The following is a 17,736-nucleotide window of genomic DNA, read 5'->3' as shown; positions in this document are numbered from 1 at the left end:
TTAATTAAGAAAAAAAAGAAATCCATTGTGTTTTTCACTAGCCCTAACCATTAGAACCAGCTTGATCTCAGTGTTTGTTTGGAGTTATAAAAGCTAATCAGGTCTTCCTATAAGCCTCCACTTAACTGGATTCGGATTCTATTCTTCCCCCCAATATATTTGATCATAAAATCAACCCAGTACTTCCTAGCTTAACCAAAAATTTAAGACCTGTCCAAAGAAGCATGTTTCTATGATGCTAAAGTGAACTTTCTTTTGTTTCTATTACAATAACCTATTGGTTTGTCTTTCTTTGCAGGCAACTCCTTCCATGAGACGTAGATATCTAAAGATTGACACTCCATAATATCTCCCATCATTCCAGTATTTGTTTTTAGCAGTCTGATCATTTCCTCAGAACCTAGCTTTCTCATCCTCTGTTTCTTCTTTTTTTTTTTTTTGGTGGTACGTGGGCCTCTCACTGTTGTGGCCTCTCCCATCGCGGAGCACAGGCTCCGGACGCGCAGGCCCAGCGGCCATGGCTCACGGGCCCAGCCGCTCCGCGGCATGTGGGATCCTCCCAGACCGGGGCGCGAACCCGGTTCCCCTGCATCGGCAGGCGGACGCGCAACCACTGCGCCACCAGGGAAGCCCATCCTCTGTTTCTTTTAAAATTAACACAAAAATCCTGCATCCACTCCCATGTGTCCCTTCAATTTTTTACCTTGGCTAGCCAAGACATTAGAGGGTTTTCTTTTAGGGGGGCTGTAAAGAGTATTTACTTGTTTGGTATCAGTGATCATCACCTATAAAATAATGCTAATGTGTGCATGCAACCATGGTAAGCACTTCTGCTATCTTTCACTACCGACACATCTTTTGCTTGGTCAAACTCTTTTATGAAGTTCTTATTCTGCAGGTTCATGATACGGAGATAGACACCCAAAGAAGTGTGAGAGAGGCAAATGCTGTATTCTGGAGACCCTGAACATTTCTCTTCTTTTTTAGTATCTGCATTTCTGCCTTATGAAATTAATCTGTTCTAAAAGGATTGAGGAGGGAACTGGGGAAATAATTCTTTTAAATTTAGGGAGTTTGTTTTTAAAGTGGAGGAGACGCAAAGCACAAAAATCAACCAGCAAGGTGAAAATCGTGGCAGTTTTCAAATAAATTCAGGACAGAAGGAAGTCTGGAGGTTGGGTAGCTGCAGCGGATAACAGTCTCTTTCATGGGATTCTAATTTTCATTTTCTCACTTTGTGCCTTCCAGGCCGGCTAATGATCTCCCTGCAGAAAACATTAAACAAATTGAAACCACTCTAAAACACTTCCATCATCCCCTTCTCTGAAATACAACTTGTTTCCAATTCCTACAATTCGAATGAGACCGAGACCACAGACAATATCCTTTTTCTCCGGCCACTTTTCAAATCCTAACATTCCAACTGTGCTTTGCTGAAACAAATCCGCAAAAGGGACTCCTCTCCAATCTACTGGAGTCCAGATCCATCCCCGCTACTCATGCACCGTCTAACACGCGGCCCAGCACACACTTCTGGGGGCTCTGGTTCTAAGAAGTCAGCCACTTCGACAAGAGGGTGGGCGTGAGCGCGAGGGGGAGGGGGAGGACGCAGGGAGGGCTGTTGAGCAATTCAGAACAAGTTCCCTTCGAGGTCCAGTAGCCCTCCAGCTCTTTTTTTCCTAGTGAAAAGCCGGGAGAATCGGGAGGACGGGCCCCATGTCCCTACAACGCCCCCCAGCGCGGAGCAGAGGTCATGGAGATGTCAACGCAGCCCATTCGCTCGAGGGAGCTGCGAGTCGGCCGCTCTTCCCCCTGGCCCCCACGCAGGAAGCCTCTTTGCTGTCCCGCCCCGCCATAAACTGGGGTTAACCCTAACGCCCCCCACCCCCAGCAGACCAAAAACCTATATCCGTGCTTGGAGCCTCAGTGTGTCACATGTAAAATGAGGAGGTCCCTTTTCGTTCTCATAAGTGAGTGCTTTTATTCTCACATCCCCTAAAAGCCTATCAGCTGCTCCCCTACTCTATCTGCCCTGGCAGGAGACGCCCCTATGAATCCTCCAATCTCCTCTCTCTTCATCCTCCCACGTCAGTCCTTCTGGAACCTAAACACGCTTGCCCACCAAGTGCCCACAGCTCCTCATCCAAATCCCATTCCTCCTTTAACCAAATGAAAGCGTTTTTAAATAGTTTACTATTTGATACAGCTCCTAAGAAGCTTTGCCAAGAGACGTCCGGCAGCACCAAAGGGCTAACTGCTTTCCCCGGGATTCTGACCCCCATTAACTAATTCCTCGGATCCCGACGTCCGGGAGCTAGGAGGCCGGGCAGTGCCCGGTGCGGTGCGCGCGCGCGCGTCGGGGCGGGGGTGGGGTGCAGCCGCAAGGACCCCGGGCGGGGGCGGTCGCCTTGGTCTCCCCACCGGCACCCGGCGCCCCGGCCCCTAATGAGCCGCTGAAAGGGAGCGGGCTCCGGTGCGCGTGGCTCGCAGGCCTCCCGGAGTCCCGGGCGCCCTGATTGGCCAGCTGCGCCTCGCGACCTCCATTCATTAATAAATTAGCGGCACGCTCCAGCCGAGCGCGAGCCACCAATCACAATGGGCAGCGGCGGCGACAACAGCCGCAGCTTGAGCCGGTGCAGCCGCCACCGCTTCAGCACTCCGACCGCAGCCTCGAGCTCCAGCAGGAGCTTTAGAACCATTTTATGCTGATTAGATAAAGGGGGAGAAGGGGGGGCGATGGGAGGAGGAGGATGGATGGCAGGGCCAGGGAAGGGGGGAAGTGGGTGAAGAAAGAGAAAGAAATGAATGATGATAATGCAATGAAAAGAGTAAGCCGGGGAGGGAAAAGCGGGGGAGAAGGGGGGCCGGCACAGGGGGAGGAGGCGGCGGCGGCCGCGGATGGGGGGAGATGGGGGCCCCGGGGGCAGATCTGATTGTTTTCTTGGTGGTATATAAGGGGTTTTAAGGAGAGTCGTGTGCCAGACACGCAGCCACTGAACCACAAGCAGCTTCGCTTTAACTGGAGTGCCTGGGAGTCGCGTGCCAGAGATCCGATTGTTTTCTTGGTGGTATATAAGGGGTTTTAAGGAGAGTCGTGTGCCAGACACGCAGCCACTGAACCACAAGCAGCTTCGCTTTAACTGGAGTGCCTGGGAGTCGCGTGCCAGGAGCCGCACGGCCGGGGACTGACTGACAGACAGACACGCACCACCAGCACAACACACGAGACCCGGGCGGGTCGCCGCGGCCGCCGGGGCTCTTGGCAAACTCGCACGACGGAGAGGTCCCCCGCGGAGCCGCGCCGCAGTAGCGCCAGGCCCGCTGCTTCCAAGGCAGCAGAAGGGGCAGCACTGCGCTCCGGGCTGCTCGGAGAATCGCAGCAGACGCCAAAGTAATAGCGACGCCGAGGTACATTTAGAGAGCGAACCAAGTAAGTATCCGCGCGGCGGCTTCCAACTTGGAAGGGTGTTTCCCGCACTCCGGCCCACCACGCCCGAACGCCCTTCGCTCGCGCAGAATCTTTGTCACGGGGGCCGCAGCCCTTTCCGGGGCGGGAACACAGCCGTCAGGGCGGCCGGTAGAGTTCGGGACTCAGCTGGCTGGCGACGGGGTCACAACAAGGGGCGCTCCTGAGCTTGGGGAGCACTGGAGGGGTTTCCTCCCCAATTTACCTTCCTCCTTGGCGCCGTTCCGAGGGGGGTCTTCTCGGGTGCGCGCAGCAGTACTTCCCGGTGACACCATGAACATGCCTCTGCTTCTATACTGACACCTCGTTTGGTTCTTTCTCCCTCTCTGCTCTATTCTCCAGGATGTTCGTCAAGTCTGAGACCTTGGAGTTGAAGGAGGAAGAGGACGTGCTGGTGCTGCTCGGCTCGGCCTCCCCCGCCTCGGCGGCTCTGACCCCCTTATCTTCCAGCGCCGACGAGGAGGAAGAGGAGGAGCTGGGCGCGTCGGGCGGGGCGCGTCGGCAGCGTGGGGCCGGGGCCGGGGCCGGGGCGCGGGCTGGCTCGCCGGGAGGGGCCGAGGGCTGCCGGCCAGCGCGGCTGCTGGGTCTGGTGCACGACTGCAAGCGGCGCCCCTCCAGGGCGCGGGCCGTTTCTCGCGGCGCCAAGACTGCCGAGACGGTGCAGCGCATCAAGAAGACCCGTAGGTTGAAGGCCAACAACCGCGAGCGCAACCGCATGCACAACCTCAACGCGGCGCTGGACGCGCTGCGTGAGGTGCTCCCCACGTTCCCCGAGGACGCCAAGCTCACCAAGATCGAGACCCTGCGTTTCGCCCATAACTACATATGGGCGCTCACCGAGACACTGCGCCTGGCTGACCACTGCGGCGGCGGCGGCGGCGGCCTGCCGGGGGCGCTCTTCTCCGAGGCCGTCTTGCTGAGCCCCGGAGGCTCTAGTGCCGCCCTGAGCAACAGCGGAGATAGCCCTTCGCCTGCCTCGACGTGGAGCTGCACGAACAGCCCCGCGCCGTCTTCCTCCGCCTCCTCCAACTCCACCTCTCCCTACAGCTGCACTTTATCTCCTGCCAGCCCGGCGGGTTCAGACATGGACTATTGGCAGTCCCCACCTCCCGACAAGCACCGCTACGCACCTCACCTGCCCATAGTCAGGGACTGTATCTAGAGCCTCCATCTCTGCTACCCACGCCAGGCCTTAGTGGCTACCCTTTCCTGTCCCCGTTCAAACCCTCCTCCCACCCCTCTCCTGACCCCGCTTTCCATGCCCCAGAAACGATCTCACTACTCAGAGCAGGTGTAGCCGTTATGATTCCTGGGTTGTTTGTTGCCTTCCTTGGCGAAGGGTTTCCTTAATTCAGACGGGCTCTCTAATTTATTGGTGTGATGGAGCTTATTGTCAAAGAGGATGGTAGAGTTTGGGGGGGCACTTCTTAAGGCTAAAAAGATGCTGGGAAGAGATGAAGGTGGCATGTCTAGAGTTTGCAGAGCGGACTGACGCTCCTCCCCTCTCTCGGTGCAGTGCGTGTGAATCTCCCAGGGGGAATGCAACTGGTTCTTGTGATCTCTTCACCTTGCTTCTATGTAGAGATGTTAATGTCGAGTAGAAAGAAATGTATCTTAGCATCTGAATGATTTTACCGGTAATAATATTATCCACAGATTTGCAATGGCTGGCATCTGCTTTATTCCCAGTGCTGTCTGCGGGCTGTGGGAATTTCACCTGTCAAACCAAACTTTCCCTCTCTGATGTGCACTTTGTTCTGTTTCCCAGATTCGTCACAATGCCTATTGTCCTGCCCTTCTCTTTCCTTTTTCTTCTCCATTTTGCCATCTGTCTCTTATGATTTATAAGGGGGAAAAAGTTGTTTTGTTAGAGGGCCAGGTTAGAAGTCATTGTATAATTTGTAGGCTTTGTAATGATTGAATGCAAGCGTGGAAATTTAGGCTGAACTCTCTATCAAAAGGAGAAATGTGGAGGAAAAGGGAAAAATCAGGAGGGAGGATTGCTTCATGTATTATTTATCTCGACCTTTTAGGGGAGAAGGAACTCCCCTATTCTTTCAAGAGATTAAAAATAAATCAACAGGCTGAAAACCTAAGCAGACACGGAGCATTATCAGGATCAGCCACACACGTGTTTCCTTCTATTTATTATAAAGAAAAATTTCATGAGAAAAGTATGTATTTTTTGTATATTCTACAGAGTTTATTCTAGTATGTATTTACTTCTTGGAAGAACAAGAAAATTGTTCTTGTGATTAAACTATAAATAAAATATCTAATTTTCATAGTTTTTGTGTTGTATTACAATTTTTTCCAGCTTACGTGGCTTTTAGAAGAATGAGTTGCATTTTTCTGAAATTCTCCCAATGTCAAATTGAGTAGAGTACTTGTATTTTTTTGTCAATGTTTGCGTAGAGATTTCTCTGACACATAAGGTCTAAGCAATCACAGGAAGCTGAATTATATTTGAGACACTAACACTGATATAAAAATGTAACTCTCAATACAGACAAAACTAAGTTTTTAAGAAATCAATTTCGGAGCAAACAGATTAGTAAAAAAAAAAGTGGGGAGCATTTATGATAATTTTATTTTGATAATTAATAATTATCATTTTAATTAATGATAATTAAGTCATGATAAGTGCCAATGTTCAGAAACCTTGATTTTAAAAAACAGTGAAGTTAAAAAAAAAAAACAGTGAAGTTGAAATTTCTTGGTGGATTATGTAGAAATTTGATTCTTACACTTCACTTCTTTGAGCTTCAGTTATCATCTGTGAACTAAAGGGATTGGACAGTGATCTCTAAGGCCCCCTTCCAGTTCTAACATCTGTGATGCAACTGAGTATTTATAACTTCATTATTGGAAGCTGATTTCATATTAGCCAATCCAATCTTTGTTAAAATAGTTCACACAACTTCTTCAAAGAAAAAGCAAAAATGGTTTCCTAATCTCCAGGGTACATAACTCTGTAACTTGGACCTCAATCTCCAAAGCAGAAATCAATGACCTTTGGCCTTGGGTCAAAGATGACCAAGTGAAGGTTGACCACATTCTAGGTTTACGCCCCTTAGGGAAGGGTGTCCAGGACAACACAAGCTAAAAAAAGATCATGTCAGTAAAGAAATGTTGGTTGTTCACTGTCTCCCCCACCCTCATGAACGTCATATCTGCTTCTGGTTTGAGCCAAATCCTCCACTCCATAAAGCAATGAAAACTCTCCTGAGATGTCTGTCTGAAACTGCTCTTCCTCTCCATCCATATGGAAAATAGTGTTTAATATCTCAATAACTCCATTTTTAATAAAAGGAAGAACCAACCCAGGGTTTGTCTGGCTTTCATCTCTGGATGTAAGGGAGACCTGTTGGAAAACCCCTTCTAATTTAAAGATTGTATTATTATTATTAGCCACTCGATTATCTGATATGAGAAAGTGATTTTTCTCGTACATTCACCTTTATGTTTCTAGTATTTAAAAAGCCAAGCCAGCAAGCAAAGCAATCGTAGTATGAGAGTTTTAAAAATCACGGTTTTAATGCCAAATAACTGCTAATTTAGTGATGATGCTTTTATGGTGATTATAGGCTTCCTTTGGAAACCTGCCAAGGAAACAGGTTCAGGACACAAGTCTGGGGAGGTAAATCTTCAGGTGCAGGTACTCAGGAAACCTCATTTGGTGAGTGGGAACCTATAAGCAGGTGGTGACCCTAACAGCTTATTTGGAGAGGCACAGATGGGGGGAGGGTTCAATAGTCATAGTTTTGAGTAATGGGCAATACACCTAATGACTTAACCTGCGACCTAGTTGAATCTAGCAGTCACCTCTGCGCAGTTTCTCCAGGACCAGAGACCCGTTCAGCAAGAGCTTGCAGGTCCTCTTACACACCAGTATCACGTCATATACGGCAGGAATTCCGTCTCCCATCTGTGATCTACACTCGGGCTTTTCCTCCGCTATCTACAGCGGACCCTATTTTACACTAAATAGGTGCAATTATTTTTTATGGCGTCTAATCACTTTTAGCGGTTAAGAACGATGTTCTTTCTGCCTCACTTCGCGCTGGGAGTTCTCCTCCCCACCCACTGCAACCTCCGCAGCCTGTGGGTTGAGGCCCAGTCGTCCTCTCCCGTCCCCTGTAGGGATGAGAATTACTGGTCGAAGCTTCAGCAGTAGGCAATGTAGTCGCTCTTCCATTTTACCCATTCGCCTCCCGCCCTGTGACCAGCTTGGTCTGTCTGCACCAAGCAGGTTCGTGGGCCGCTGAGCCAAGCCATTCTATTTCTGGAGCTCTCTGCTGAGAGCCGTTTCAAGCAAGGCCATGAAGATGTTGTTCTGATGACAGTCCCACACCGCAAAAGCTGCCAGATCTTTCCAGCTCCAGGGGCGCGGTGGCGTGTTTACCTAAGCGCGGAGAGGTGCGAGGGTTGGTCCTGGCCCGGGTGGATCTCTGCTTCGGCGCCGCCAGGCTCCGGGCATTGATTGTATTTACTTGTTCTGACATGCCCAGGTCTTAGGGCTGATTTTCCTTCACCAGATCTAAGACAAATCCATCTGAGGGCGAACAAGGAGAAAACGGAGAAGCGGAGAGGTGGGCCGCCAGGCGAGGCGGGGACGAGAGGAGTACTGGGGCTCCCGGAGCCCCCAGCACCTGGGCAGCAGCCGCGTAGGCTCCCTCCCGGGCAGAGCCCTGCGGGCCCGGCGGAGGCGCGGGCTTCGGAAGGCCCCGGGCGGCCTTGGCCGGGAGGGAGCGAGGGTCCTGTTACCCGCGGAGCGCATCTAGGCCCAGCGCCCGCTTCTGCGGCGCCCACCCTCCGGCCCGGGTCGCCTGGGCTCCCGGCTGCGGCAGGGCCGAGGCAGAGGCAGGGAGTTGCGAGACGCCGCCGCCGCCGCCCGCCGCTTGCACCCCCTGCATCGCACAGCCTTGGGCAGGTTGTGACTTCTGGGCCTCGACACCTGGAACCCGTTAAAAGCGCCTCCTCCTCACGCCCGGCCTCGGTCTTTTCCCCCACCCTCAGGCTCTCGGGTCCCAGGCGAGCTTTGAATGTATTAATTAAATAAAGCAGGCAGCCCTTGAATCGCGCCAACGCAGGGCGCTCTCGGGAGCGTGAAAGTCCTGGCCTCCGAATCCGCAAAAGAAAAATGTGTGAAAAGAGAATTAGTGAAATTAGGTTAGACCAATAAAACGTGAGGGCTCCAGCACCAGCCCCCCTTCCCGCTCCCCCAGCCCGGGGCTAGAAGGGCTATCTGGCCTGATCTATTGTTTCCCGCCCTGGCAGGGGGTTCATTGTTTGATAAATAATTCCCCCTCCACTTTATTCTTTAAAAAAAAAAATGGGTATTTGCATAATCACTGCTTTGATGTGGCCAGAAATCGGAGGCTTGGTCTCCCCAAGTCTGCTATTGGTAGCGAAGCAACAAAGCTCGATCCAGATCTTTCACTTCGCTGACAGCGTGTGGGGCAGATTGTCAGAAACGGCTGCGTTAAGCTCCTGCCTCCTTTTAAAAAAGGATCCACTTTAATGATTAAACCTAAGGAATGTCCCCAAAGGGGGAAGGCGGTGAAGGACGAGAGTTCTCAGCCCCCTCCACCTCCCTCTGTGCTCCAGGGTTCATTGTTCTCGGCAGTCTCTTTTCCAAAGCCCTTGCGGGCGTGCGCCTCGCTTGGGGCCTCCCCACGTGGCTCTCAGTGGGCACCCGCCGGGGTCCGCCGGGGCCGAGGTCTGCAGGAGCGGTCCTCCTCGCCCCCCACCCGTTTTTCCTTTCCCAGTTTGGTTTACCCAGCCTGGGTGGGGTTCGTCTTATGGAGGACGCCGAAGTGAGCTGCTCTTTGGTCCCCGAGTGGAAACGAGGCGGGTGGGGAGGGCCCCTGGGAACGCAAGATGGGGGCAGTTTCAGATGGTCCCCGGCAGGAGAGAGGAGCAAAGAAATTCAGTCATCCGGAAAGCGGATCGAGAAAGCCAGTGTGGCCGGAGCTATTATATCCCTGCAAGGTGGCGGGAGTCGGAAGATGGAGTGGGAAAGAGTCCTGATGGTGTGTGTGCGCTACAATAAATGACTTTTGTTTTGTTTTGTTTTTCTTTCCTCTCGGTGCCGGGGTCGCAGGAGGAGGTTAGGCGGTGGGAGTTCTCTGCTTTCATCTCTGCTTTCTCTCTCACCCAGCTTCTCCAGACCCTCAAGCGCGAAGGGGGAAAAGTCAACTTGGATTATTGACTAGGAACGCTACGTGAGAGGCTGGGGCTTCCTGAGCAACCGGACAGCCGCCAGCTCTGCGCTCCAGCCTGGGTAGGTCTCACCTGTGGGAGAAACGCTCAGCCTCCTCGGGCGCTAAGCCCGGGATTCCGGGAAGGCGGGGGCGGGGAGACGCAGGCGGGAACCAAGGGGGATCCGCGAAGCACCTGCGCGACCAGGGTCCCATTGCCCTCCTGAGCCCCTACATCTCACCAAGCTGGACCCCGGGCCATTCTTCAAGTGTCCCACCAGCTTTTGGACTCAGAGCTTCAATAGTTGTTTAGCTCATTGTAAATTCTCTTTTTACTTATCTTTCCTTTTTACTTTTCAAGGCTGTAATTGTATAAGCAATCGTTTTCCTTCATATCAAGTTTCTCACAAAAGTCATACTTCTTACGAAATAGAAGGACTTGGGATTCAAGATTTTTCCCAATGGAAGCATACTTTTAATTTTGTTTGGACTTTGACAATACCCCTGTAGAGTCATGTTACCTGGTAGACACTGCAGGGTATACCGAATTCCAGAGGTGTAAGAAATCAAGAGGCAAAAAGTTAGAGTTATTTCAAAGGACACATCTCCCAGAGAGGCTGTTTGGACTGTAGCTGGTCTTTCAAAGATTCAAAACCAAGTGTATATCTTCTCTGATCTTGTTGAATTGTAGAACAGACTGTGCCACCAGTATTTTTCTTCATTCATCCTTCCCTTCTAATGATTCCATTACCACCTTCTCCTTGATTCTCTTCACTCCAGGACCTGGAGGCATACCTGGAGACATTAAACAACGAAGCAAAGAACCAAAGTCTTTCACCTATCTTATTTGATCTAGAAACAATTAAGTAAAAGTGCTGAAGTCCATGTTATATGGGAACAGGAACCTTCAAAATAAGCAAAGAAAGCTGGGGGCTGGTTTCCAGGGTAGCAGCTTGCAATAAAGCCTAATTCCTTGTGACAAAGAGGTCATCTTCCTTTTCACATGTGTTTATGATCCCTTTGTGCATTGTATTTTGGCATAAAAGCTTCTATGCTCTGTCAGGCCTCCACAGGCAGCTCTATGACTCTCAAGGGGGTTTATTGCCTCTTTGGTATAAGAATAGCAGAAAGAAGCCAAACTAGTGCCAGTGTGACAAAAGACAACCCCACGGGCTTGCCATTGCTTTCTTTCTGTAACATAAATTTTGCTATGCATTGAAATAATTTAAAAATGAGAGATTCTGGGATAACTTTAATTTGATTTTGTGGTTTTTCTTCATATCTTTCACATATATTGAAACACTACATGCAAACATGTACAAGAAGATTGATTCATTGTGAGGATATGATCAATTTATTTTTTTGCCTTTCCAGATAATTTTGGAAAAGAAATCAAATGAGGTAAAACCTTTGAAACTGTACAGAGAAAAGTCTAACCATAAACTTTAGATAACTATTGTATTAATGCATTAATACTTCTTTCATTTCACAGTGCCTAGAACATGATCAAAAATGTTTTTTTTTTCTGAATCAAACCTATCTGAACTAATAGCTTCCTTAACTCAAAATTGCCATGGCAGCAGCTTGAAATAGACAAAGAAGAAAACATGATTTTGCTGGTGGAGCACTAAAGCAACTCAAAAGTTTTGCGTTCAAATCCAGTGTTTCTCTTGAATTAGAAGGAAATGATTTCACTATATCTGCACGACATGGGCACTGCACAGGCAAGCCTTGCCAACAGAGCTCTTGATGGCTTTGCAAAAGAAGTTCCTGTCATTTTCAGTAGATCTAGGAGAGTCTATATGACATCTTTACTCCGGGAAGAATCAGAAAGAGTGTAGTGAAAACTGAGTTTTATTTTTCTGTGAGCAAATAATTTCAAAGGGGTTTCAGTTCTATGTGAGTAAAACTGTTCTGGAATCTTAAGACCATTCTGCTCTCCTACATTGGGGAGACTTGTCTAGACTTCCTCGAGTTTTTTTCAGAGCAAAATGGTTCTAAACTACATAAGATGAAACTGAACTGATGAAGGCACTGGCCAGAGTACTTCCCTCACCTTCACATTACTCTGAATCTCTCAGATACTCATGTCTTCGATAATAACAACATGTATAAGATGGTAATGGTGATAACACATTACAAAGCAGGCTGGAGCAAATCCCTATGGTGGCAACTACTGGTCATAGCTCTCCAGATAATTGCTAGTTCTATCTCTTTCCACCAAAAAGACACCAAAGTTCAGTGGTTCCCTTTTCCTACCCCAGCAAAACAAGTGATGTTATAAGATCTTTCGTAAGGGACTAAAAGAAGAGTATTCATAAATGTTAGGCTTCTCAACTTTTTGGTATTCATGACACACTTTAGAATTTTGATAGCATATTTGAAGGGATTGGGAGTCTCCAAATAACATTAAACAAGGTAGCTATGATTACACCACACAGTATCTTCACTGTCTCACAGAATCTGTAACAGTCACAACCGTCAGCCATTGACCTTCATCATTGTATCACTGTTTGAGTATTGCTATTTCTTGTCCTGATAGCACCTCCCATATACACTAGGCAATATTCCTGCATGTTTCAGGAAACAGAATTTCATTGGTACTATCTATATCCTACTCTGAAACTCTTAGTCCAAGCCTGTGACTTCATTTCATTCCATCTGGACAAAATCCTGCTGCGGGATACTGTGGAGGACATTTCTAGTCTCCATGAATATCTGATGTTCTAACCCTATCGGGCATGCTCAGGCCCCTTACAGTAGGGTGGGGCTTCATCTCTGGTCTCTATCTTCCTCTTCTCTTGAGAGGGTGAGGCCAACATATCAAAGCTCGTTGGGCTTCTGAGTGATCATATAAAGACTGGTGGTTCTTGTGAGTCACCTCAACTCACAGTGGATGTTACATGAGGGAGAAAAAAACTTGTGAGTTGAAAGCCAGGAAGACTTGAAGGTTGTTGCTGTATCATAAAAACCCACTTTGATTAATATAGAAGTATATTTATTTGAAGACTATATAACTTATTTGTAGCCAAAAAAAAAAGTCTGTAAAACTTGGTGGCTCACCTCTGAATAGTTTGAAGATTCTGTTATAAAAGACAATTTTATTTTTATTTTTGGCCATGCAAGAAAGCTTTATGCCTCAAAGTCTACAGCCATTCTTAGAGTGATTTTTAAAAATCATCTTAACCATTTTTAACTGTATAGCTTAGTAGTTTTAAGTATATTTGCAGTGTTGTGCAACCAATCTCCAGAATGTTTTCATCTTGCAAAATTGTAACTCTACACCCATCAAACAACAGCTCCTATTTCTCCTCCCTTCCAGCCTCTGGAAACCAATATTCTTCTTTCTGTTCCTATGAATTTGACTACTTTACATACCTTATGTAATAAAAGCTATTTTTATTTTTAAAGCATATAGTGTCACTGTCCTCATTTTCTCTATTGTAATAAACTTTAATTTTATTTCTCCACACTGCTGATGTAGATGTAAGTATGTATGAAGTTCTGTCATTCACGACACATAACCTTTCTGCTATCTTGTGGGAAATAATAATATGCAGCTGTACTCTCCTTTGTATAGTGTTACTGATTGACTGAAGGCAGTTTTGCAGGAGGGCACCCATTATCTGAAGCCATCTATTCTTGAGAGAGCCCTGCATGTAATTATGTGTTTGCCCCATCCTATCCAGAAAGCGACCGAGGTGCTTCCATAGGTTCTGGAGGCTAGTTTGAAGAGTAGATTGATTCCTGGGGCGCTATGGATAAAACTCACTGTGATAATGTTATTTGATCCTGTTGTACCCAAGCCTGTAAGGGGACAGTAAAGATAAATTACACATTTGGCCAAAGTACTATAATCAGCTTATTAACTTAGAGTATGTGATGAGGCTTTTCATTTTGGGGAAGCCAGAGCACTGGATTGAGTCAAGAGGCTGAATTTGTGGTGAGGGTCCTTTTTGTTACTGACTGGCTGTGTGACCATGAGTAAGTCTCTCAGCCTGATAAGCCTGATAAGACTAGATATTTCCAAAGTCTTTTCTAGTTCTGATTTTCAAAGTTTTTATAAAATACTATAGGTTTGTTTTTAGAAACACTTTTGGACAAACCCTAACTGTTTTATGTTGGTATGTGTATTTTCAAAAGACATATCTTCAGAAGAAGAGCTGTGTTGATTTTCAAAAATAGATGAAGACACAAAATTTTAAGTTGCCTTTTATAACTGTGTCTTTAAAAATGGAAACTGGAGGATGGAGAAAGGCAACTGAAACGTCCCTCAAGCTAGGCTAATATTTAACACCGACATCTAAGACTTGCCGTGCACTTTGAATCCAATTTTGTTTTTTATTCAGCACTTGCATTGAACAGAAAATGTCAATCATTTTAGGTACGGAAGAAGAGCAAACCTTTAAAAAAGATTCTCTCTTTCAAGCTGCCTCTGAGCAGAGGATGACTATTTCTTTTATTCAGAGACATATTTCTTCATCTACCTCCTTTCTCCCTCATCTTTAAAGGTATATCTTGATTTGGGCATCAAGGGTCTACAAACACATCACACAAGTAATTTAAAATTGTTCTTCTTGGGGGGAAAACAGATTAAGTCTCAGCTCCCCATGAATAGCTCTGCTCTCTCCTTTTTAATAAAGAAGAGTTAGACTGGACCAGTGCCGATGGCATATTTACCTTCATGAGCTAAAAAAAATAGAAAAGAAAAGAAAAAGAAAAAAAGTTAATTACTGCTCGGAGCAAGTTAGTCTGGCTGTCCTGAGCTGTCTTTTATTAGTTGTCCCCTTCATTAATTTCCCTCACTGGATTTGCTGCTAATAGCTGCCTGGTCCCAGTCAGCTCAAAGCCGCATCTGTGCCACTGAGCAGAAAAGTAGGAGCCTGGCCAAAGGGGGATGGAGATGGCGTGAGGGAGACGCTATTTACAAATCAACTCTTATTAACATGATGGTCTGGTTTGCTGAAGAGGGGAGAGCGTGGGCCTCAGAGCAGAGAGCTGTAGAGCAGAGGAGAGGTAGTGAAAGCTGAAAGAACCAGCCCCAAGCATGGCAGTTTGGATTTTTACTTCATTCCTTATGAACTAGTGTTCTCCTAGCTTCACCTTAGATTAATGTCAATACTTGTTTTCCAAAGGCTGGATGAAGTATACTACTCTGTCACTGAACTTCATGAAAAGCAATAAAAGTGTGGGTCTTTTAGTAAGGAGGTTTGCTCTTCACCTTATGATGCAGAGACTTTGAGAGATCCAAGTCAACAAATGGCCTTTTTCCTTTATAAGTTTATAACTTATTTTTAGATATTAATTCAATTGGAGACAGTGTATTGAATACACGTATGATTTGTTTATTCTTGTGCAGTTGTGTACATCGCTTTGTAAAGGTCAAACCATCTTTACTTTCCTCACACTTATCACCAACAGGTATAAGATCTTACTAAGTTATCTTGTTACAGTAAGCTCCAGGAGGAAGTGTGAGCGCACGTGCACGCACGCCCGTTCTCGTTCTCCAGCGTCTGTAACAGGGCCTCCCATACAGTAGAAGCTCAGCAAGTTATTTGTGGAGTTAACGCTGACGAATGAGGAATTTTTTTAATAGACAAAGAACAATCAGTCCCAAATTCCTATTTATATGCATACTCTATTAAGAAACATCTCAAAGCTCTCCTCCGTTTTTATTTATTTATTTAATTTATTTGGCTGCGTGGGGTCTTAGGTGCAGCACGTGGGCTCTTCCTTGCGGCGCGCCGGCTTCTCTCGAGTATTCGTGCTCCCGCTCCAGAGTGCTCGGGCTGGGTAGTTGTGGAGTGGAGGCTTAGCTGCCCCGTGGCATGTGGGATCTTAGTTCCCCTACCAGGGATCGAACTCATGTTCGATCCTTCCCCTGCATTGGAAGGCGGATTCTCAACCACTGGGCCACCAGGGAAGTCCCAAAACATTTTTTAAATAAATTTTTTTCTTTTTGATGTGGACCATCTTTTAAAGTCTGTTTTGAATTTGTTACAATATTGCTTCTGTTTTATGTTTTGGTTTTTTGGCTGCGAGGCATGTGGGATCTTAGCTGCCCCACCAGGGATGGAACCTGCACCCCCTGAGTTGGAAGGCAAAGTCTTAACCACTGGACCGACAGGGAAGTCCCTCTCCCCCGTTTCTTTGATAAGAAGAAAGTAGGGTGTTAAAATGTTAACCCTTCCCCCAACCCCTGTCATAGAGGCATGTGGTCATAAACGGGTCTGCCTGAGCAATTCTTTTTTTTTTTATGCAATAGTTCATCATTTCTGGCTGCACCCAGAATCTTCCAAAGCTAAGAAGAGCAGACAGAAGAGCTGAGAGGTGAGGTAGTGGACAAGGTGGGAGTTAGCCGTTCAGGGTATATGCTACATAAACACAATTGTTTGAACAGGTTAAGAGGTGACAGTAGCGCCTTTTTATTTTTTTGTCATTACACATTTTATTTCATAATGATCCTCTGATTCATATTCATTTTTATGTGATAATATATTGCTCAGTAACAAAGTTTAATACATGAACTTATGTGTGACTTTGAACTGTTGATAACAATGACATTCATTAAAATTTAGGCAGTTTTATTAAGCCAAGGTATAGAGTGGATATCTTTCCCCTTAATGTCTTAGATTGTAAAAGTCTTAAATTTTCCATACTATTTTAACAATTTTAAACATTAAGAAGAAGAAACCCTTTTACCTGCATGAAAGAATAATGGAAAAAATGTATGTTGTGTATATGTGGATACATACAAATATTTATCTAAAACAGTTATGTACTGATATTTGTGTTTATGTGTGTCTATGTATGAAACATGCTTCTTGTATATGTATCTTTAAGTGTGTATATATATATATGAAACATACTACAGAAACTTGCACAAATAATAGGCATGTAGCTTGATAAATTTTCACAAAGTGAATATAGCTTGCAAAAATCACCCAGATCAAGAAAACAGAACCCTACCAGCAATGCACAATCCCCCTTAAAACTCCTTAACGTCCAAGGGTAACTGAAATCCTAGCTTCTGACATATTGATAGATTAATTTTAGTTTTTCTCAGTAGTTTTCTTTTTTCTTTCCAGTCCGTGAAGCTTCAGAGTTTATATATAACCATGTTGGGGTAAGGGACTGAATGCTCAAGACCCCTCCACTCTCCAGCTGTGTCTCTCCAGTCCTTTATGATCACAATACCTCTGCTGGTTTCTTGATCCCCAGCAGTTCTTCTTGGATATGTAGTTTCCAGCCCTGCAGCCAGAATCAGCAAATGCCGTCTGAGAAATGCCGCTGCAGAAAGCTGTGTGAACTTCCCACCCTTCTCCCGTCACTGCATCATATCCCCTCTCTTCTATTTTTTTTTAACATCTTTATTAGAGTATAATTGCCTTACAATGGTGTGTTAGTTTCTGCTTTACAACAAAGTGAATCAGCTAAACATATACATATATCCCCATATCTCTTCCCTCTTGCATCTCCCTCCTTCCCACCCTCTCTATCCCACCCCTCTAGATGGTCACAAAGCACCGAGCTGATCTCCCTGTGCTATGTGGCTGCTTCCCACTAGCTATCTATTTTACGTTTGGTAGTGTATATATGTCCATGCCACTTTCTCATTTCGTCACAGCTTACCCTTCCCCCTCCCCGTATCCTCAAGTCTATTCCCATCTTGCCCCTATGTTCTTCTGACCCTTTTTATTTTTATTTTTTAGATTCCATATATATGTGTTAGCATACAGTATCTGTTTTTCTCTTTCTGACTTACTTCACTCTGTATGACAGACTCCAGGTCCATCCACCTCACTACAAATAACTCAGTTTCGCTCCTTTTTATGGCCGAGTAAGTAGCGCCTTTCTGTGTGTGTTGTAATATACTTGAGCTTCCATTCACATTGCTCTATCACAGTAAAATAGAAAAGTTAAATTTGAATCCTCTGAGTTTCACATGCCTGGGCTTGGGGATCACTCAGCTTGGGTTCAAATCTCACTTCTAATATTTATTAGCTGTGTGGTCAAATTAATTTTGGCTTTAGTTCCCTATTTCTAAATAGAGTTAAATGAGCTAGT

General features: G+C 46.3%; 1 protein-coding gene across 1 annotated transcript; it reads left to right on the top strand.

Moving 5' to 3' along the window:
- The first annotated feature begins 3,120 nt into the window (after positions 1–3,120).
- Positions 3,121–4,628, top strand: NEUROG2 (neurogenin 2). The gene is made up of 2 exons (XM_024119359.1): positions 3,121–3,430; positions 3,809–4,628. Exon 2 carries the CDS (start codon positions 3,810–3,812, stop codon positions 4,626–4,628), a length of 819 nt encoding a protein of 272 aa, XP_023975127.1. The 5' UTR covers positions 3,121–3,430; position 3,809.
- Positions 4,629–17,736: the final 13,108 nt, after the last annotated feature.

Source organism: Physeter macrocephalus, chromosome 7 (genome assembly GCF_002837175.3).
Source record: "Physeter macrocephalus isolate SW-GA chromosome 7, ASM283717v5, whole genome shotgun sequence".
Classification (NCBI taxonomy): Eukaryota; Metazoa; Chordata; class Mammalia; order Artiodactyla; family Physeteridae; genus Physeter; species Physeter macrocephalus.
The sequence above is the reverse complement of the archived record's forward strand: the minus strand, read 5'-3'. Positions and strand labels throughout refer to the sequence as shown.